Source organism: Dicentrarchus labrax, unplaced genomic scaffold (genome assembly GCF_905237075.1).
Source record: "Dicentrarchus labrax unplaced genomic scaffold, dlabrax2021, whole genome shotgun sequence".
In the NCBI taxonomy this organism is placed as follows: Eukaryota; Metazoa; Chordata; class Actinopteri; family Moronidae; genus Dicentrarchus; species Dicentrarchus labrax.
In genome coordinates, this window is record NW_026136701.1 from 14694542 (window position 1) to 14718045 (window position 23504).

The 23504-nt window shown below is 39.7% G+C and overlaps 1 protein-coding gene across 1 annotated transcript in view; it reads left to right on the top strand.

The window, feature by feature from the left end:
• LOC127365175 (laminin subunit alpha-3-like) overlaps positions 1–23504 on the top strand; it is a 54125-nt gene that overhangs the window by 25745 nt on the left and 4876 nt on the right. The window contains 49 exon segments of the mRNA XM_051403025.1: positions 521–659; positions 872–1014; positions 1166–1269; positions 1617–1773; positions 1966–2129; positions 2292–2400; positions 2491–2588; positions 3623–3821; positions 3983–4109; positions 4402–4550; positions 5073–5188; positions 5434–5629; positions 5631–5646; positions 5755–5959; positions 6719–6863; positions 6982–7122; positions 7430–7588; positions 8159–8260; positions 8352–8435; positions 9011–9241; positions 12281–12394; positions 13054–13172; positions 13273–13353; positions 13507–13607; positions 13722–13775; positions 13871–14022; positions 14591–14701; positions 14797–14908; positions 15119–15283; positions 15389–15585; positions 15822–15938; positions 16217–16371; positions 16552–16693; positions 16841–16940; positions 17021–17137; positions 17238–17408; positions 17537–17688; positions 17806–18006; positions 18095–18243; positions 18388–18550; positions 18650–18777; positions 19170–19314; positions 19437–19532; positions 19660–19817; positions 19915–20032; positions 20149–20277; positions 20391–20521; positions 20913–21047; positions 21145–21265. Coding sequence (XP_051258985.1) covers positions 521–659; positions 872–1014; positions 1166–1269; positions 1617–1773; positions 1966–2129; positions 2292–2400; positions 2491–2588; positions 3623–3821; positions 3983–4109; positions 4402–4550; positions 5073–5188; positions 5434–5629; positions 5631–5646; positions 5755–5959; positions 6719–6863; positions 6982–7122; positions 7430–7588; positions 8159–8260; positions 8352–8435; positions 9011–9241; positions 12281–12394; positions 13054–13172; positions 13273–13353; positions 13507–13607; positions 13722–13775; positions 13871–14022; positions 14591–14701; positions 14797–14908; positions 15119–15283; positions 15389–15585; positions 15822–15938; positions 16217–16371; positions 16552–16693; positions 16841–16940; positions 17021–17137; positions 17238–17408; positions 17537–17688; positions 17806–18006; positions 18095–18243; positions 18388–18550; positions 18650–18777; positions 19170–19314; positions 19437–19532; positions 19660–19817; positions 19915–20032; positions 20149–20277; positions 20391–20521; positions 20913–21047; positions 21145–21265 — 6618 coding nt within the window.

Sequence of the window (23504 nt, forward strand, 5' to 3'; positions counted from 1 at the left end):
GTCTCTTCAATAACCTTCTAGTTTCCTTATTCAGTCTATTCTGATACCACCATGATTGTTTTGCTTTTATCTCTGCACTGATGTCACTGCTTAAAGTGCGCAACCATGGCCAACAAGCTGATGTGGGGATGTGGATGCCATCTCTCTTAGAACTAACACTATCTCTCTTCAGCCAGAGGTGATCCTCACGCTTACCCTTGGCTTTCCTGGCCTTTTCCATATTATAATGCGCTACTCCACTCCCCAACAAAAGGGGAGAGCACGAGTGAGAGCAAGGATCTTGGTGGTGGACGAAGCTGGCTTTCAGTCTTGCTGTGACTGTAAGTGAAGGGCCTGCCTTCCTTTAGCTGTATTTTCCTCTCTTTACCTTTTCTTGCTGTCTGTTGATTAACCTGCTCCATTGCTTAAGTTCTTTACTCACCTGACATGATTTTTAACCTTTCTCTTAACATTATTACCCTCATTGTCAACTCAAACCTGTGCCATTGCAGTCAGCTGTGTGTCACTCTCGTCCTTGCAGAGTGAGGTCAGAGTAACAGTGCATGTTGACCCAAAAGATGAGAGGCATCACTTATTCCGTGTGGTTCTGCGGTTCACTAACCCGAGCAGCACCAGCGTGACAGGTAGCATCAAGGCTACCAATAACAGAGGCACTGAAGGTAAGGCTGCCGATGAAATTGAATCTGATCCTACATTTCATATCATATCATCAAATAATATAAATAACCCATTTCCTTAATGACATTTATATGTACGCTGGTGCCTGGTGAGTCTTACTTTATGCTGATGATGTCTCACTCGTAATTAGTTTTCTGTGCTCTCAACTGTGATTGTGTAACATTACAGAAGTTTCTGCTTTGCTGCTCTGCAGGGTCCGGTCAGAGTAAGGAAGTCATATTCCCTGAGAGTTCTTCCCCATCCTTCCTCACTGTCCCAGGAGAGGGCTTTGCTGAGCCCTTTGCATTGACCCCTGGGAAATGGATCATTCACATAAGAGCAGAGGGTGTTCTGCTGGTAAGTGTACAAGTAGAAATGATCATGAACAAGAATTTGAGTCTTCCTGTGTGATAATGTACTTTGTTCATTCCTCTGTTCATTTGTTCATTGGAGAAAATAACACATTTTTAATAGACTAAATACTAAAATCCACATTGTCACTCTTCAGGACTATTTAGTGCTGCTGCCCCGGGATTACTATGAGGCACATTTGCTGCAGGAAAAGATCACCCAGCCCTGCACATACTTACCAACTGCAAACAAGGATACAAAGTAAATCTTTAAAATTTCTATTCAGCAGCACATGATCCTACAAATGTCTGTCATAATAAATAAGGGTTTATGTTCATGCTTTCAAATGTACTGGTGTTTTTTTAAATTGCTATAATAAATCATAATTTACAGATCGTTTGATACATGGCAAACGAAATCACATCTGTTTTCAATAGACTATACTATGCAATACATTAGCAGAGAGTGTAAAAAAAGGATTATCAAACATTCCAAATATTCCATCCATTGAACAGCGTGCCAAGCCATGTTTTAGGAATATGCTAGACTTAATGTAATTATCTCTCATTATTCTTGCTGACGCCTATGCCTGTTTGTCTCTGTCTCAGCTGTTTGTTATATAAGCATGTGGCCATGGATGGCTTCAGCTCTGCTCTGGGCTCAGAAGGAATACTCTCCAGCCGCAGTGGGCGCAGGAGGAGACAGGCTCGTGTACGGCGTCCCACCCCAGATCACCCTGAGATGGCCGCTCTCAATGGCAGACAGGTACAGTAAAGAAGGCCTGGGTTTATGGTCACGCCTACATACATTATAGAACTCAAAGCCAATACTTGAACATGCTTTTTATAATTTTTTACTGGTTGTTATTTTACGTACCTTTATTTGTTTGTTCTTTCATTGGAGTTTATTGAAATAAAATAAGTTTAATAATTACTTTGTATGATCTGTGTCTTGAAGTCGCAGCTCCAACTCAGTCTACGCGTGCCTCGTCCTGGCCCATACGCTCTTGTCCTGGAGTATGCCAGTGAGGTGGACACTGTCCAGAATGTCAACATACTCATCAGTGGCCAGTCAGATGGCTACATCCCTGCCAGGGCTAACATTCACAGTTGTGCCTATAGGTGAGGCCTGGATTTGTTGCTTCAACTTTTCTTTTCAACATTTCTTGTGGTAGTGTTTTGTTCATTTATGTCTTAACAATTTGTAAAAATATGAAAAATTTGCAACTAACCTTGTTGTAAAAGTGTAGGTTTTTTAGCTGTTGAGTGTCTTAACCCTTGCAGCTTTTTGTGCCGGAGTGTGGCAGTGGACGGCAGTAATCATATTACAATGCTGCAGCTTTCTCACAAGACAGAAATTCTCCTGCAAACTTCCACTACATCATTCCTGCTGGTGAGGGAAATGTTTTTTACAAAATATTTATAATAGCTCAGTATCTCGACAGCAGCATGTAATTTGAAATATATTTGTTTCTCTGTGTAGTATAAAGTGTATGCAGTCCCTGCAGAAGAGTTCTCCATTGAGTATGTAGACCCCAAGGTGTTGTGTGTCTCCACTCACGGCCGCTTCACTGAAGACAGGTACGTCACCTTGAATAAACCTCAATGCATGCTTTTAATAACATGGTCACACAGAGAATTTTTCAACACCCATGAATGTAAGCTACAATTTAGGAGATGCTACAAGAGTATGAAGACACACATCTGTTCTCCAGGTGTGATTGCATGCATTCCTCCAGCTGGACAAGGTCATTTACCTGAGGCTGAACTTTAGGTCAGCTTCAGGTAACTGAGGTCACACTAAATTTACTCTGCGCATAATGATGAGGATACATGTTGCAGTGAAACGTGTGTTTACAGCTGTTAGTGTGTAGTCCTTTCATTTACTGTGTAATCCACCCTGGACAGTGTAGAAAATGGAAAACAGTGTCACCAAAGAAATAGTCGCAATGGTAAATGTTTACTTAAGCAAAGCACAAATAAATGTGCTTGGAAAAAAACTGAATGCAATGATGGCTTAATATTTAATTGACTCACGCTTTGTGTTCATGCCTTTAAATACGCTACTCACCATCTAAAATGTTTGCTGTTGTAATTATGTGGGACTATGTTGATTTATGGGTTATTCAAATACTTCAGGATACATTCCCTGTTTTGCAAAACACTGCCTCCATATTTAACGAATATTAAAAATAAAAATAAAAATAAATGTATATAAAACAGGAACAGTTTCTAAATCTGGAAAAGAAAAACACAGATTTTCAGGGAAGAGGGAAATTCAGGGATAATTGAAAGAAAGTTAATAATAATAATATATATATATATATATATATATTGTAAACATTGGAGTAAAATGGGGAGGTAGAACTAGGATGTGCAACCTGAAGGCTTTCACAGTTTGCCTGTAAAACTAAAGCTTTCCTTAGAAGTATGTGTATATTTAGTGTGTGATGTCAGGATTCCTGCACATTAATGAGAGGGAGTGTGATAACCAGAGGATTTTAAGTCTCAGAAAGGATTATTGGAAATTAAGGATGTCCCCTCTCCTAAGCGCTTGGCAAACACTATCAACAGGCTTTAGGTGACCACATCTTGTTGTTGTTTAATGTTTCCAGTCGGCACTGCGTTCTGAGGCAATTCGACAAGCCAAGCTCAGCCTGGATTTTGTATGCGGCCCGTGATGGACAGCTATCTTCGGCACCAGCTGTTTATCCCCCACGAGGAGTGAATGAGGATTGGAGACGGAGACGACAGATTGGAGTGTTTCCTGTCCGCGAACCTCAGAGTGATGGGATACTGCTTAAATTTCCTCAGGTAAACACTCTGCCCTTTCTAACCTTGTTGAATAATTTGAGCTTTTCTGAACCCTGCTGCTGGGAGTTGGAGACATTCAGTGAGCAACCCATGCCTTGACATTCATTTTCAATTTCACAATGACTGTTTGACACTTGAGCCTCCTCCTCATTCTTTTCCAGACGGAGATCAGTTTCACTCCCAATGTGCCCCTCCCGGGTAGATATGTGGTTGTGGTCCATTATCACCAACCGGAACACACCTCCTTCCCCGTGGAGGTCAGAGTGGACGCAGGACGTGAGTGGAAGGGTGAGTGGGTTGGAGGAAGTGGTAGGCTTACTCCTGTCAAATAAAATAGAATTAAAGAATTTACTGGTTCCAATTGAACATAATGATAGCGTGCAGTGATTGGGAAACCCCTCTCAGTGAGGGGGTGATTCCTCCTTAAGAGCAAATTAAGTCCCAGGGCTCAGGACAAGATGATCAAAGGCCATGGACACATTGCCCTATATGGCTTTAGAGGAGGGATGGAATATTGTACAGCATGCCAGCATTTCTTCCTCTTTCTCTACTCCACTTTAACTCTGCTCTTCTCTTACAGGTTCAATAAATGCATCCTTCTGCCCTGCGGTCTCAGGCTGCAGGGAGGTTGTGATCTCTGATGGGCGCATTGCCCTTGACTTTGACCAGAATTCTTGGCAACCACCCACCATCTCTGTGATTGTGCCACCTAGGAAGACACTTATTCTGGTCAGCAGTTTATGTGATTAGTCTACCCACTAAATTAAATGATAATTAAATGATAGAAATAAGAAACAAAAATGAGAAAGAAATGAGTCAGACATACCTCTGTGTAAAGTCTACTGCTTTTAGGAGTCTGTGTTTCATAGTAGAGTTGTTGAGGTTTGGTACTTGGCATGCTGAGGTCCTCTCTCCTCAGTGTTATGCCATATCCCCAACAACAACAATGAAGGGACTGTATTCTACCTGGCAGCCCCACACAGCGTTATAAAAGCTAAGCTTCCAACCTCTGTAAGACAAGGTTCAGGCTGGGCTTTTCTTGCCTGTTGTTCACCTGCTTTACTTTTCCTTCTCCAGACAAAATCAAGCAGAGAAATGTGGCTAAAACTTTACAAATCCTCAGTTGATCTGTTTATCACTCACTGCATCATACTGATAAATGTGTTTTAAGCACAAAACAAACCAAACTGTAAGTTGCTGGTGAGATTGTTTTTTTTAAATCAATTGTTATGATTCATATCTTTTGTTTAGGATTATATCTTGCTGATTCCTGATAGCAGTTACACCCCAGATCTCCTGAAAGAGAAGCCGCTGGATAAGTCTGCAGATTTCATACAGCAATGTAGAGGAGAAGGTTTCTATATTGAGTAGGTATCCACCATGTCTGTGACTCAAATTCATTATGCAACTTTAAAGATTTATTTTATTTTGTTAGAAGCTCTTCTCTCTTATTATATGAATGATATGATATATTGATGTTTTGTTAAATCTTTTCACCAATGCAGCAGTTTCACAATAATAAACACTACTAATGCTTTTGGAAATAGTGCCCTCTAGCTGAATGGAGAACAAAAAACTCCACAGAACTCCTTTTATTTTTCTGCCCCTATAGCCCCAGAACTTCTTCCCAGTTCTGCAGAGACTCTGCCCGCTCTCTTGTAGCGGCCTATAATGATGGCGCTCTGCCTTGCGACTGTGACAAGTCTGGCTCTACAGGGACCACTTGTGATGCGGTTGGAGGCCAGTGTCCCTGCAGGCAACATATCATCGGTCGACAGTGCACAAAGTGTGCCACGGGATACTACGGCTTTCCCTTACTGCAGACGTGAGTGAACTCGTGCTGGTTAACATTTGAGAGTTTTGTCCCTTTCTTAACCTCTACTTAGTTTGAAATATATTTGTCCAACTGAAATCCCCTGTTTCCCTTCTGCAGCCTGTGAGTGTGGCCGCCGACTATGCGACGAGGTGACAGGACGTTGTATCTGCCCTCCTCAGACAGTCAAACCATCTTGTGATGCTTGCCAGAGTCAGACTTTCAGCTATCACCCTTTGTTGGGTTGCGAGGGCTGTGAATGCTCTCCAAATGGCATCAAAGCCAATGCAGGGCCTGACTGTGACCGCATCACCGGACAGTGCACGTAAGTGAAAACCTACAACCTCTTATTAAGATGATACTTTTTTTTATTTTATTTGGTTGGTAAATAATAACCTGCAATGTTTTTGTTTATTTGATGTTAAATATAGATTTACCGTAGTCTACTGTACAGTTAAGTTGTTACTTTATGATAAAAGTTACTCAAATGCCTCATACGTATATAGAATAGAATTTCTTAATTCTTCTTAATTATATAATTTTTCTGTAATTTACAATACTTATTAAACAGCCACACAAATAACGGTTGACTCCTTTCAATACATTGTCTCTTTCATGCACTCATTTTTGAGTGATGAAAAAGGAATGTGAGGCCTGCAGCCACTGAAGCAACAGTGAAAGTGAAACACAACACGAAAGCATTTAAAGTGATTCATCACAGGCATTAGTACACAGTCCAGTCATGTTGATAAATGGATTATCTTTCTTTCATGTATGTTTTCAGTCTGAAGATCTGCTCCACCTCTCAGTTAATGTCTCCGTTAGTAAAGAAACAATTAAACGTACTGAACAAATACCAGTATAAAGTAACTTGCTGTACAATAATGCATAACATGTGATTATACTTCGTTTTTCTATTTACAGAAAAATTAATTTCAGTTGTATGTGTAACTTTAGTTTGTTTCTTCCTTTTGCTATGTCTGACTTTATACATGTATGAACCACATGAGTGCTTTGTAAATCCCATCCAGAATTGTATGATAATTATGATTTTAAGATAAGGTCCCTGTGTATTTTTATGTAGTTGCAAGCCGAGGATCTGGGGCCGGCAGTGTGATCGCTGTGCTCCGGGCTATTATCGCTTCCCTGACTGTGTGCCTTGTGACTGTAACCAAGGTGGTGTCACACCTGCTGTGTGCCACCCAGACACAGGAAGGTGCCTCTGCAAGGTAAGTTCATTAAATCAAATTGTGGATTTAAAAACTCCCCATTACTCATTTTTGTTTGTTGTTTCTTTCCTTGCAATGACTCTCTTCATTGCTCTTATCTTTGCTGCCATGTTTGTAGAAAAATGTTGCTGGCGGCAAGTGTGATATCTGTCGGGAAGGTTCCTTCTACTTTGACCCCTCCAGCCCTCATGGCTGTACCAGCTGCTTCTGCTTCGGGGCGACTGACCAGTGTCAGAGCTCCAGCAAACGCAGGGGGAAGGTGTGTTTGCTTTTCGTGTCCCTGCATGTCTATGAATGCCTTTTGTAAATTTCATGCCTTTAAAGCTTTCTGGCAGATAGGAGATATGTGGTGAACACTTTCATTTGTTTAATGACTGCTAAACATGTTCAGGAATTTTATGGGTTCTGGGTACATTCTTTAATACAAAGTGGACTCTGTTTTCAAGTGAAATTACTTTGTAATATTATGTGTATATGCATACGTTATAAGCCCATGGAGTCAGTCAGCACCTATGAATTCTAAATACAATGCAGATGGATTTTTCACTTTAACTCCCCGTTATTAGTTTGTTGAGATGCAGGCCTGGCGTTTGGAAAGCCCCGACCAGGAGGTTTCTTCTGTGCTGAACACAGCCAGTAACACAGTGGTGGCAGACATCCAGGAGCTTCCTCCTACAGTTCAGACTCTACACTGGGTGGCACCATCGTCCTACCTGGGAGACAGGGTGAGTCAAAGAGGGAGTGAATGTCATGGCAACGAGAATGCAGTTGTCAATAAATGTTTGCAATAGCTTTATAGTTGAAAAATCAAGCCAAAATGAAGATAATATTAAAAAAAAATTCTGTATTTTCTTTTTTGTCTTATTTTCATAGCTTTGTCTGTATTCCCTATTTTACTCAGTAACATCATTGTTGAGATCTGATGATCCAGCATTTAAGCTGCATTATCATTTTAAATGTAAGTTAAATGACTCATCTGGAGGTGAAAGAAACATTCTAGTTACAGTTTTGACCTACTTCATTTACTAGATTTACTACATTTTATTTACACTTCAAAATAGTCTGGTTCAGATAATTTAGTCTTTTGATTTTATGGGCTCAGTTTTGAAAAAAAGGTAATGTCCCTAAAACCTTCTTAACTTAAGGCTATCATAACTGATAGAAATTATGGCTTCAACTGTTCTAGTTGTGAAATAAGACCCAGTGTGCATACATATAGAAAGCTAATTTCTCTATTCCAGTGGTCTCTGAAGCTCTTTCAGATAAGCTGACAGATATTTGGGCCTTTGTCTTAGGTTTCATCTTATGGTGGTTTCCTCACCTACCAGTCCAAATCCTTTGGGATTCCCAGTGAGGGGATGACTTTCATGGACAGAAGACCTGATGTCGTGCTGACTGTGCGTAGTGCTACCAGTTCCTTCACTCTTAGACCTCTATTTTTTATTGTCAGAAACACAACTTATTTATCCATTTCATTATTTCCCCCAGGGTCAGGATATGACCCTGATCCACATGGCTCCACAAGTCCCACTTCCAGACAGGCTGTATCAGGGCAGAGTCCAGCTATTGGAGGTAAAGTACACACCAATTTTTCCATTTGACTTACAATCTGAAGCACCAGAAGGCTGTGATTTCAAATCAACCTCATGACATGAAAGTGTTGTAATAATTTTTTTCTTTCTTAGACTGTGTGAATGTGTATGTGAAGTAGATTTTGACCTGAAAGTTTGGCTAGTGGAAAAGGATTTGAATATCCAAAAGAGTTCATCTTCTGGGGAGTGTAAATGTGTTTTTGTGTGTACACAACAATCTGTCAAAATTAGATTTTGTTATTTTTGGGCATAAGTGCAATTTTATCCTGATAATGGTGCAAGAATAAAGGCCAGAGAGTCACAAAAGCCCTTAGGATTCATCCTCAGAGGTCCATAAATGTTCATACCAATTTAAAAGACAATCTGACCAATCTTTGTTCAGATATCTTGCCCTGCATCTCAGTATTAAACACATATACTGTATAATATAATGTACTTGTTTGTACTCTTGTTTTATATCATAATAAATCTAATTAAATATTATTTTTTAATATAGTCCTCCCCCCTACAGATTCCTCAGCATTAGTCACAAAGTAAGTGATCTGTTATCTGCAGGGAAATTGGCGCCATGCTATCACCAACAGGCCTGTGTCCAGAGAGGAACTGATGATGGTCCTAGCCGGTCTGGTTGGCCTGAGGATCCGAGCCTTGTATTTTACTCAGACCCAAAGGCTCAGCTTAGGGGAGGTGGGCCTGGAGGAGGCGACTAACACAGGGACTGGTGGTCCTGGTAACACAGTCGAAGATTGTTCCTGCCCCCCTCAGTACACTGGAGACTCCTGCGAGGTGAGGCCATTAGATATCCCTCAATACTTCTGGTCTTTATTTTTACTTGAATAAAAAGAAGGTGTGAAAAAGTATTCGCAGGCGTGTAGATAAATGTTAGGAGAGCATGCGATTATTCACTTGTCAATTAGTCTTTGTTGAACTTGATAGGTTATATATATATATATATATATATATATATTTAAAACAACAAACAAGTGTTGCATCATTAAAAGCAAAAACATAGAAGGAATTCAGCTTCATTGACTCTTCCATACTGAAAAAAACGTTTACACTTACATCTGAAATTTACATAGGCGTGTCAAAATATGGTGAGATAAGGATCACTTTGTCAGTTCTGAGAGGCAGCGCAGATGACAGGCAGGGTGTTTCAAAAGTCATCTTCGAGGAGTTGGAACTCCTCCTCATATTTTTAGGGTGTCCAGACATGCCTGAACCAAGTACCACACCCTTTTCCGAAAGGAAAAATTCATTATCCTTTTGTGGAATGTACTGGAAAATACCAGCCGCAGAGCTGCTCAGTCAAATTGTGTAGCCCCGGGGTGGGATATGATGCACAATCACGCAGACATAATATTAGTGATTATACAACTATAATCACTGGCATGGCTACAGCTCACAGAAACGTAGTGCAAACAACCGTGGTGTAGTTGCTAAGGAAAAGCTTTACTTGAATTCTTTTTATCCTGGGAATGGTGCAGACTTGACTCAGTGTGTTTGTGCTTCTCAGATCCAATTTATATGCACATGACTGCAGCAGTTTTGACCACAGAAGCTTATTAAACAGCTGAGAATGGAGCAACCACTGATTAATAGGACTTTTCATGTAACATAGATTATTTGTTAGTGGAGACAGTAACAGTAACAGTAACATCTATAAAACTTTAATGTTTGAGTGCTGTTGCCATAGATGTGGTTACCTACCCGTCTGTCAGGGAGTGTTATAAAGGAAGTTTGATTATATGCGCCCAGAGGCGCTATGACAAGGTGCCTCGCCTTGACGTGCGGGGTGTGGCAGTTGGCAACACATTGTTACTCATAAACCTGAGTGCGTTCACTTGAGTGCACCTACAGTGTGTGCGTGTGTCTGTAAGAACACCGGACACACCTAGTTGTGTCTGTCGTGTGTTTGAGGAGTGTGATTCAGGTATGAGTTTGTTGTCTGAGGATGTCTGACTTTCCTCTCAGTCACATATGCTTGCACAAACACTGTTATGAACCACACACTTGCGCGCACACACACGTTTACACACACACACACACACACACACACACACACACACACACACACACACATTAATATACTTTTGTACTTTCTACTGTTCTATGTTTTACTTGCTTTTTCAAGTAGAGGCATTATCACCACACCCTGCAGCTTTAAGTAAACACAGCAGCATTTACAATACTGCGATTTTCTTTTTCTCTATTCACAAATTATAAACATGGATTTCCTTTGTTTACACACACATTTGACTTTCTGACTGTGTCTCAAGCAGTGTGTGTGTGTGTGTGTGTGTGTGTGTGTGTGTGTGTGTGTGTGTGTGTGTGTCTGTCTGTCTGTCTGTGCGTGTGAAAGAGAGAGAACAGATGAGAGAGGGCATGGAAATATTTGTATGTGTGTGCTTGTCCACATGCATACACTCATGCTGATCTGCAAGACTGACTCAGGTAGGAGATGGGGCGTGTCCTCTTTGTTACGTGTGTGTGTGTCTGAGTGATTGTGCTTAAGAGGCTGAGGCAGGGGAGAGAGGAGCATTATTTCACACAGACTAAACGTTAGGAATGTCACATACGTGTATGGATAGGTGGCGGTGTAAAGGGGTTTTGTTACAGACCCTGCTATGTTGGACTTTGATTGGACTTTGCTGCGCTGGCCACAGGCCCTTCGACAGAGGGGAGCGAACCCGCCACACCAGGCATCATGATAGATGGGCTCAGAGGATACAGTACCCTTCACTCCACGACCAAGGAACTCAGCAGATAGAGTATCCATCAGTTAATGACGAAGGTACCCAGGAGGTGCGCTACCCCTCGGTACATGACAGTGGACAGACAGTTCACTATCCTTCTGTTAATGACAGTGCTGCCAGTTCTCAGATTAAGGTAAAATCTGTGAAGATGTGATATATTGGATTGTTGAAGGGACGCTGTTTTACCTTGGCTGTAGGTTAAACTTCTCAACGCCTCAGGTGTTGATTGTTGGTGACTTGAAGACTGTTATCTCTGAAGGCAAAGGGCATGCTTCGGCTCTTCAGTTAAATGTTAATGACACTCAAGTCAGGTCAAGTTTGTTGCTTTGTGTGCTTTGCAAATTCTCACACTTCCGAACAAACCAAACCGAGTTTGTTTTATTTGGTGTCTGGAAGAGTAGCTTTTAATCATCCTCTGTGAATGGTGGCAAAAAATTCTTGAAACACTGCAATGTTTAGGCAAAGTAAAACAAATTCTGTGTTTACTGTTTATAAGTTTAGCCTCTCTGCTAACCTCCTGTGATTATTGGTATTGTGTTATACATTTGTACATGATATAATTTAACCTCGGGCAATGTGATAATATATAACCTAAGAGGATAGAAATTTGTCAGCAAGCAGAGATTTATGAGAGATTTATTTACGCCTTTACTGTTAATAATTGTAGTTAGAGGCCAATCAATGAGCAGGACTGCTTTTAACCAATTTACAGTATTTGTAAATTATTGTGATAAAACAATTTAAATTATTTAAGAATTTAATCCACTGAATTAGCCAAAAACACTCATCTTTGGTTATTGAATCTATAAAACGTTTCACAGTTGTAATTTTCAGAGAACATACTTTACCATGATATAAAATCACATATAACATGATAGCAGATTTTATGTAGAGTATATTGTAATAAAGGCAAAATTATATTGATATATTGCCCACTCCTTGTATCATAATTGTTCTAATAACAATAAGTTTATTATGAATTCAGATGTATTTATACAGTGGAATATCTGGGTATATGAGTTATACTTGTAAACAGTCATGTCTTTATATTTATGTTTTTCTTTTCCAGAAATGTGCTCCTGGTTACTACAGAGATGGCAGTGGGCTTTTCGTGGGCCGCTGTGTGCCCTGCGAGTGCAACGGTCTGTCTGATGAGTGTGAAGAGAAGACAGGGAAGTGCCTGGTAAGAAACACTCGACCCTTAACCCGTATTAACATCCACAGGTATACAGTACAGATACCCACACACAGCTAAGACCAAAAATTATGACTCCAGTGTGGGCTAAAGCTTAATCAGAGTCTACACCTCTTACCCTCAGGGTACATCTTTGGGCCCACCTCTTTTTTGCTTTTATATCACCACATCAGAAGCATAGTTTGATATGACCTTTCCCGTTATGGGCCCTATCTCACTTATTATTCTCCTTTATGGGACCCTTTACGCTTTACAAAATCTCAGTCGTCTCTGTTGTGTTATTGTTATGCAAGACACTCAAGACTGGGCCTGTGTGTGCAATGTCTGCATGGATCCACACCCTAGCAGCTCAAAGCCAAATGGACACAAGCGGCTGAACACACTCTGTACAGAGTGCACACTCTTTGATTGATTGGCAGGGAAAAGTCTTCTCTATTTGCTCCCAGATGTTTGCATTCCTGCTTCAGTGTAGTGAAAGACTACATGTTTGGTTGTGTTAGTATAGCATGTGTGTAAACGGCTGCAGTGCACACACACAGTACTTTTTTTTTTACACATTGTCCATCTGGCATTTTGCTTTTTTCACACCCTTCGTTCTTCACATACAGTTTGCAAGTAGTTTAATGGACACATTATGTCATTTTCAGAACTGTAAGTACAACACAGCTGGGGATCGATGTGAACGCTGCAAAGAAGGTTACTATGGAAACGCGGATCAAAGGACATGCAGAGTATGCCCATGCCCATTCAGTGTGCCCACAAACAGGTGGGTGGAAACAAACAAAACACCCTTCAAACATCTGTAGTATAATTAAATGGAAATATGTATTTCAAGAGTTAAATCATGCTCCCTCTATCATCTGCAGTTTTGCAATAGGTTGCAGAGAGGTCTTTGGAGACTTCCAGTGTATATGCAGAGCCGGCTACACTGGAGACAAGTGTGAGAGGTGAGTGTGTGGACAGATCAGTTTAACGGGCCAAATAATCAGAATCAGAATCAACAACATACTGTATATAGAAAATAGAAAACAAGAGTGTTAAAATAGTGTTGGCTTATTTCTTTTTTGCCACTAATTCTGTCTTATTTATATCTCCCCTAGCTGTGCTCCTGGTTACTATGGTGATCCACTGATACCAGGAGGAAGTTGTCAGCCCTGTAATTGCAATGGCAATGGTAACAACTGTGATCCCAGGACTGGAGGTTAGATTGTGGACTCAACAATGGATGAATCCACTATTTAATTAGTTCAGTTCAATTATACTGTTTTTAAATTATATACATCATAAATTTAATTTAAATGTACTGTTTCTCCAGTTTGCAAGAACAATCTGGAGCCAGGAGACACAAACACCGATGAGCACTGCCAAGGTGAATGAGCAAAAAAGAACTGACGTCTGACATGCAGTTTACAATAAACCCAGTATGACCCTTTGCTAATCCAATCCTCTTTTGTTTTATTCCAGAGTGTGATAATTGTGCCCAGACTTTACTAAATGGTCTGGAGAAGCTGGATGACGAGCTGGGAAGGATCAAGGCTCAGCTGGACAATGCCACTGCCAGTGCTTCCTCTCAGGACAGGCTGAAGAAGCTGGAAAAGGCTGTGTTAGACACCAAGGTAAGATGTCAGTGTATTGTTCCCCTGCAGTGTAACTCTGATAGCTGCAGATAGGGTTGAAGATGAGGTGATGAGCAATTAAATGTATTTGAATGTCATAGATTCAATGTAGACACAAATGAATGGTCACAAGAACAATGAGATCATTTGTTTCTTTTTTTAATATTTGCACTTTGGACATCCGTTTCCTACACATACACTACACACTCACACGTACACACAAACAGTGTGGCACAGGATGGGTGTGCTTGTTCAAACATTTGGGATTCCTGCTGATAAGCAATCTCAGTTAATTTTGTTCCACAGCCTGTGTGTCGACACAAGTTAGAGACCACACCACTGGATGCCAGTGTTTGTCACAGCGACCCGTCGTTTCTCATTCCCTTGTAATCTCAGTTGTTACATCCACTTTGTCTGAGTGTTCAGCCTTTGTGCATTCATGACACACTACTGAATAGTTCCCACATCACCATTTGAAAACAGCTCCTATTAGCTTCAAGCGTTGGCACACCACCTACAGCATCTGAATTTGCCTTGATTTACATTTCTGTTACTGTGCTTTTTGCAGATTCTTGTCAACAAATTCAGCTCCATTATCAACACCCAAAAGTCCAAGGTCAACCAGCTGGACGAAGACACAGACAATCTCTCAGATGACATCAGCTCCCTCAAAGACAAGGTAGAGTGCAGGAGACAAGGCCTAGCATTTGATTATATTATCAATATTCAATATGTAATAATAAGTGTGAAAATGTGTGTACATTTTTTATTTAGGCGGATAAAAAGGCTGTTGATGCTGACAAGGCAGTGGCAGATATTGAAAAAACCCACAAGCGGGCTAAAGATCTGGACTCAGAGATTCAAACCATTCTCAAGAAAATCCTAGGTAAAGGGAAACTTCTATTCAGCAGCAGAACTCTGTGTTTTACTGTCTTAATGTCTCTCCTCCTTTCTTCAGTTTTTTGCATTCATATTTGGTTAATCTGCATAAGTACTTTATATTTATAGGTAGTATAATAGTCTCAAATATTGTTGGATAGCATTGACTATCAGCCTAAACATTTGCTTGATTGAGTGTGTGTTTGTGTATTTGAAGCTCTGCTGGACCAACTGAAGACGGAAGGCAGCACTGGTGTGCCGCCCAATCAAAATCTGGCTAAAATGCTAGAAGATGCTGAGCGCATGGTAAAGGAGATGCAGAACAGGAACTTTACCCCTCAGAAGACAGCTGCTGATGAAGAAAAAGATGAGGCCAAGAAACGTAAGATACTTAGTCCATACTTAAAAAAAAACATAATTGCACCTTAAACCTCACTGCAGACTGGTCAATAACATTTTCATTTACCTATTCTATTCTGTTTCATAGTGCTGAACTACATCAAGGCTAATGTAAGTAAGCAGTGTGACCAGAATGAGGCCACAGCAGAGAAGATTCGGGGCCTTCTCAAGGATTACCAGGACAAGCTGAAGGACCTGGATGAGGCTCTGAAGGAGGCGACTGACTTGGTGAAAAAAGCCAACAACCAGAACGGACTCAATGCTCAGGGACTGAAAGATCTCCAGGTACAAGTCAAGTAGTTAATCAGTTATGAGAAACCTGTGCGCTTGTTGGTTAATGGTTAGTAAGGAAAGAAATGATGAGGATATAATATATATTTAAGATTTTGCTTTTAAGCATATAAATGATGACTTATGAAAGTGGTTTATAACATAAAAGTGCTTTTTTACATTAAGGTTATTATTGCCATGCATAGTTGTTACACAGTTGTACTCTAGATTGACTAATGTGCTCCCTACAGGAACGTATCGGAAACTTAAAAAAGGAACGGAAGACTGTCGAGGACCAAATGGCCATGGCAAAAGATGAGCTGAAGAAAACAGAGGATTTGGGGAAAATGCTATCCAACAGCAAAACGGTACTCTTGACAAACTGTAGCCTGCATGTTCTTTACCTCAAATATTCTCTGTACACTTATCTTGTGTTTTGTTACTTCTCAGTGTGAGCAAAACATTTTAAAACACAGTAGCTATGTTAAAATAAACGGCCTCATATCTGATCACTCACCAGCGAGCCCTCACATGTTGTCTACTCCAATAATGATCTGTATGTTTGCTCCATATAACCTGAGTTAAATGGAACTTCATGCTCTTATGAGTAACTTTGCACCCATTTGCCTGCCTCTCTCCTCTATAGGAATATGAACAGCTGGCGGCACAGCTGGATGGTGCCAAGACTGACTTGACCAAGAAGGTGAATGAGATTTCCAAGGCAGCAGCCAAAGAGGACATTGTGGTGGCTGCAGAGCAACATGCTAAGAAACTCGACAAGCTGGCAAAGGAACTCGAGGAGTAGGTCTTTTGTGCACTCAATAAAGACACACTGTCATTATAACCTGAGATCTATTGATCTGTTTTCAGCAGAACATTGTCTGTTGTTTATGCTGTGGAAGATTTCTTTGCTTTTGTTTTGTCCATCCATTCTCCATGTGTCTTGGGTTTATTTTCTCCCCTTGTGATCATGTATTGTAGTACTGTGAAAAACGCAAGTGGACGCGCTGAGGTGCGTGATGCCAAAGATGCTATTGATGCCTACAAGAACATCACAGATGCAATTAACGCTGCTGAGGCTGCAGCTAATGATGCCAAAGGTGCCGCAGACAACGCCTTGGATGTAAGCCACAGACTTGATACGTTAAACATTGAGTAACTGTACACACTTCTTGGAATAATATAAAATTCATCAAGCATTGGATCGAAATTGGAATAACCTTCTAGAATATTGTTTCACTTTAACCAAATTGTTTTTTCTTCCTTTTAGAATGTAAAAAGCCAGAAGCTGACAGAAAGAGCAAAAGACCTGAAAGAGACCAGTGAGGACCTACTGCAGAATGCAAAGGATGCAGATACAGACCTTAAAGGTAAATCAGCCCTAGCATTAATGTGTTGTTTTTAAAAAAGTACAAAAAAGTACAGTCATTAATTTGTTTTTCTTTAATAGACTCTGCAAACGAAGTTACTGCCCTAAAAAAACGTCTGGACAACGCTGACAAGAAGAAGAAAGCTCTTGAGAAAGACCTGCTTGATGCACAGAACCAATTAAATGACATCAAGAGAGGTAGAACAAGTCAAGGCATTATAGGATTAGCATGACCTTTCAGCTGATTGTGTCTGAATTTCCAGAGTTCATGTTCCCTCTACATTTCTCTTCAAATCAGATGATATTGGTGGTATGATTGATGAAGCCAAGAGGTCGGCAGCTTCAGCCAATGACACGGCCAGTGACACCATGGACAAACTGAATGCCATCAGAAAGGAAATTGACAAGATCAATGTCTCTCCAGTGGATTCCAACCTGAGCAGTGTTTTGGATGATGTGGATCAGTCAGGTGAGATTTTGAACAGATGTCTCTTATTGTGTACTTCATGGTACAGTATAACCACTTTTTTATATCATACAATGCTGCATTTTATACACATTACAATTTGTTTTCTCCTTCTTACCTTCTACATGCAGTGAAGAACTTGTTGAAAACCATCCCATCACTGAACGATAAGATCTCAGAGGTGGAGAACCTGACCTCGCAGTTCTCCCCCATTAGCAACATAACAGAGAACATCAAGAAGATCAAAGATCTCATTGAACAAGCCCGGGATGCAGCTAACAGGGTGAGGTCCCACTCTGTAAATACATCTAGACATTAACCAAGCCCAAATCCAACCACCTTTTCCCCTATTTTTCCTTGACGGGTCTAATTTCCCTTTTTTTAAATTTATTTTCGCCAGATTGTGATCCCGATGAAGTTCTCAGGCGATGGCCATGTGCAGCTGCGTCCACCAAAGAATCTGGAGGATCTGAAGGCCTACACAGCCCTCTCTCTGTTGCTGCAGAGACCTGAAATGCCGAACAGGGGAGATGGAAGACGCAGGCGCAGACAGGCCAGTGACAATGGAGACATGTTTGTGATGTACCTCGGCAACAAAGATGTAAGTGACTCTAAATGCATGTGAATGGTTGCATATGAAGATTTAGTTTGTAATTGCACACAAAGCATTAACAAACTGTGTCTTGTAGTCCTCTAAGAACTACATAGGTATGGTTCTGAGAAACAATGTGCTGTACGGTGTGTACAAGCTCAACGGAGTCGAGTACAAGATCAAAACGGATTCCATCACCAAGTCTTCATCTGAGACGTCCCTGTTCGATAAAGTGGACCTACAGAGGTAAACTGATGGCTCCATTCATTCTCCAATTCAATGTTGTGTGTATCATTTTCATTTTCACTCTTTATCCACTAATGGAAACTAGAATGGGAATGTTGTTAACACGATGAAAGTGTGGATATTTATTACCCTCTTTCGATTTAGAATTTACCAGGATGCAAATATTAACCTCATCAAAGATGTCACCACACACCCAACGGCTGAGCCAATAAAGAATGGCAATAAAGGAGAGGAGTCTGAGAACCTCCTTGATCTAAGTCCCGATGATGTTGTTTTCTACGTTGGAGGCTACCCTGACAATTTCACTGTAAGCAGCATGGAAATAAGAACAGTAGGACTATAATTATTAATTATCAACTAGCATGGATATTTATTAATACCTTTCTCTGTTTTGGTTTCTCCTCAGCCACCGCCTTCTCTCAGCTACCCCATGTACAAGGGCTGCATTGAGTTCTCCTCTTTTAATGACAAAGCCCTCAGTCTCTATAATTTCCAAAATGCAGAGAAGATCAATTCGGTGGCTCCATGCAAGAGGTAGGTGGTTGAGAGACTAAACTCTTTTTTCTTTTTTTAAACCATAAACATGCTTCTATGCATCTACTGTAATAACATGTCAACCTGTGACATTATTTCAACATGCAGCAAAAAAACAAAAACAGGTTGTCATTACATTGTTACATACGTTGTTCATTGTATTGCTATGACCTGAGCTGAGCTGACCAAGCTGTTTTACACTTGGCACTGATCCTGTCTGTGGTGGTCATATGATTGTTTTCTTGTTTTCTTGTGGACTTCCTGTAGTGATCTGGGTGTTTCCTCACTAAGATATGTAGGTCAGGTTGGTTCTAGCTTTTTACTGGCGTTTGTCAGTGTGTTTTATCCCTATGTGAGCTCTTTTTAATATTATTTTTCTCCCCTCTTTCCAGATATTTAAATGTAGTGGATTCTGACTACTGTGAAGGCACTGGATACGGCAAAGTCGTTATAGATAGAACGGCTAACACACTAGTCATCGGTATGAGCGTCGATACTCGGTCAGAAAACGGTCTGCTCTTATACATAGGAAGTGAGGTAAATTATTCTTCATATGGTTACTTATTACTTACTTATAAATGTTTTGATGAGAATTACGAATGTAATTGAATGAATGTACCATTTTCAAGAATATGACTACTCTTTCCTCTTCAACATAGGACAATTACTTCACTGTGACCTTGGAGAAGGGCTTTATTGTCCTACGTGGTAATTTGCTTCCAACACCAACTATAAGTAACGTGAAAACGTTCCCGGTAAGAAGCTTCTTTATGTTTTCTGAAATCACTTTGGTTCTTCCTTGACAATTACCATTACTAATTGGATTTGTAAATAAAACATCATTTATTCAACCCCATCTTGCTACTTTTTTACTTTTTTTAGACAAAGGACTCCAGAGAAATCCAAATCATTAGTAAAAATTACACAAACATGCTTGTGCGAATGGACGGTCAACCAGTGGCCACAGTTGCAGCTAAGTACAAGAACAGTGCATTTAAAGAATTCTATATTGGCGGTGCCCCACAAGACTTGAGGGAAAGGTACGTAGTTATCAGTGTTTCTCTTAAACATTTTGGGCTGTGAGTGAAAAGTAGTTCATCGAGAATAACTTTATACATTTTCTGTTCCTCCTCACAGAGATAACATCACCATGCAGCCATTCAAAGGATGCTTGAAGGGTTTGATTGTGGCTGGCACCCACAAAGCTATTGCTGAGAGAGTGGGCATCAGCAAAGGTTGTCCCCCAGAGTCTTTGGTAGGATTGTTAACCTCTGCATCCCAAACCCGTTACCAATATTTATATCACTGCTCCAACCACACTCAGGCTTATGTGTGTCAAGTTATTAACTGATGTATAATGTTCTTTTCTAGGTTAATCGTAAAGCAGAGTTCAGCTTGGGGAGCTCCCTCTCAGCTGACCTCAAAGATTTTAGTGTGGGAAATTATAACGTTACTGTCTCCCTTGGATTCAAGAGCAAAGAGAAAGAGGGTCTCATTCTGGTGAGTCCTTTCATTTATTTTGAAATGTGATGTTTTCATTTTGACTATTGAGACTGGATTAGTGTGAGACAACAGGCGTAACTTTAAAACCTTTTATTTCTTCTGTTTTCCAGTCTAACGGGATGGATATTGCATTGAAAAATGGCTATGTGATTCTCAATTTCAACAACGGGATCTGGAAATCAAACAAACAGTATAACGATGACCAGTGGCATTATGTGACTGTAACCAAAAGAGGTGGAAGGTATGAAAGAGGCAATGGTTTTACATTCAAACATATATTACATTATGTGAACATTCACACATATTACATACTTTACTGCTTTGCACTTCTGGTTAGATGCTAACTGCATTTCGTTGCTTAGTACCTGTATTTGTGCAATGGCAATAAAGTTGAATCTAATCTAATTTTATCATCTAATTTAATATTGTAGACTAAACTAGTATGTGGTTTGGTGTTTAGTAGGTGTATGAGCTCTGTTAAACATTATTTAAAAAATGCACATCGACAGTGACATCTGTTACCCAGCAGCTAAAATGAAACATGCAATAAAAAATAAACTATAATAAATGATAATAAATGAATCTAAAGCTAGTGCACAACAAAAAAATACCATGCTGTTTTTTCCAAACAGGATCCAGCTGGTTGTTGATGATGAAGACGAGGGTCAGCAGCAGAGTGGCAGCGCTTCAGCACCTGGCACAGGTGGCACCTTTTTCCTGGGAAAGGAGACGTTCAAAGGCTGCATTTCCAACGTCTACACAAGACGGTAAGATTTCCCCACTTTGCATTTCATAGCTGCATAACTGTACTGATTGTTTGATGTATGGTGTTTATATTATATCTGTTATTTGTTCTGTTCGCAGGCCTAGCCATCTGTACATGGTTGAGGACTTCAGCACCTTCAGTTCTTCTGGAGATGTATATCAGGATGTGTGTACTGTTAACAGTCCTGCTCAACTGATGATGGACCGCTTCTTTAAGAAGGTGAGTGTTTGTCTTACATGCCAGAACATACTGTATTCCATAATATAATTTATTTATTTACGCAATCCTAATTTTGTTTGCGTAAACAAATTAAAAACCTTAAATTTGGATGAAATAATTTAAACCTTTTTCCAAAGCATATCCACTTGGTTCTTTTTTCTTTTAATTAAGTGTCATTATTGTTTAACAACTACAGCAGTCCATCTTATTTCAAGGTATAACTGTCAAAACTAGCTTGTACATTATGAACATGGTGAGTTGATGATACATTCCACTCACTAGCAGTAAGTCATGCCCACCTTTATCTTTCTCTTTTGTAAAAAAAAAGACTGTATATTACTATTGTTTAAGGCAAATTAACAATCACACAGCGTTTGTCTTATGTTAACATTGTTTACATTATATTTTGCTGCCTTATTTCCAGAGATAAAGAAGAAGGAGCCCTAAGACCTGCTGATGCTGACAAGAATCTGATATTGACATGAAAAACTGGCATGCTCTGTTGCTTACGCACAAGCTCATCCATCTGCAGTGTACTTGAATAAAAAAAGTTGCATGAACATTCCAAATAATCATACAGACTATTAAATGCATTGTATCTCTGTCTATTCTATTTAAAAATACAGTAATTACAAACAAAAACTTGTGAATAACAAACTTGAAATCAACTCATGTCTCTTTTCTTTCTTTCATGTAACTCAGTAATCAATCACTTTCTAACATCATTCACAAGCACGTGTCCACTAACTTACTATTGTCAGACCTAATGGAAACACTCATACACAAACATGCCTGATTACACAATCATATAAATCAAATAAAATGACATTTCATTACGTTTAATATCTAATGAACACAACAGGATCTGCATCTGAGTTTTTATATATTTTCTGGTTTTACCTGAGAAATTAATTTGAATTTGATTTGTTATATAGTCTATGTTTACACATAGAGGGGATACTGTTGATATATTTCAAACTTGTTACATTACTTTAAAATAAAATGTATCCATTAAATCTTGCTGTTGTGGGCCAGTAAAGCTCTGTGAGATTTTATATGCAATACCGGGCTAAACAAATGGACCTGTCCCAACTTAATTTGTCAATCTTCAGTCTATTTAAATTGAGCCGGATCCCAGCATTGAGGTTTAGAAAAACATTATAATAAATGATGAAGCTAATGAGAAGTTTGGAAACATTTAAAATAAACATAAAATGTTGGTATTTCACAGCTGCTTTCACAGAGTAGAGCTTACTATGTTCAGACATGTTTTAATTCTTTGTTTCTCAGAAGCATGGTTACATCATTTCTTATCATTGTGCATGCCTGTCATAACTTGAGCTCTATGTGTTTGATTTGGAGCATCTGACTAGAGGAGGCCATATCACTACCATAATTTATTCTCCAACAACCCCTAACACATAGTAGATTGCCTGAATAATGAATTCTCAGCTGCTGCATGAGTTCATCCAAGTACAATAATCAGCTGACACGACTACGGTACCACAAGACACGGTGCTGTGAAATTCAGCCATAATTCATGGGGTTCTCATGTTACATTTCAATATCTTGTGTTTGTAATAATATTATTTATTTGGCATAAGCTGACTGTCATCCATTATTGGTGTTTTCTATAGTATCAGGAGCCATTTCAAAAATGTATTTTAGTCTATTTGCAGTTTTATAATCTCTGCTGCTGTTGCAAGTTCACACCTGTTAATCCTTGAGTGTTGGCCCAAACTGAAATCCCTCAAGTCACATAAATAACTTCTTTCTTGCACACTGTACGGAACAGTAACAAGCACAACTCTAACTCTAGGTTGAAACCAAACACACCTCTGAGGAAACAGAAATGTTGTGCCTCTACAACAAACTCACTGTAAAGTAGTAGCAGTAGTAGTAAAACTCAGTGTAACCAAAATAAGCCACCTTGTGTATTATTTGACCCACCAGATATCATCAATACTAACTATATGAGTGATGGAATCATAACTTCCAGGTTATACACTTGGCAATTTATCAAAACTATTTTGGGCTGGTTGTTAACTCGCTTTAGGAGACATATACTGTATTTATGGTCTGAAATAACATTAACTAAGTAGCAGATCAATAGAAAGTTTATCTGAAACCATGTTGATGATCATTTTGGTCATTTTTAAAGGCATAAATTATAAAATAATTCATTGGTCCGAGCTTCGTAAATGAGAATATTTGTTGTTTTTCAAAGTCTTCCACGATA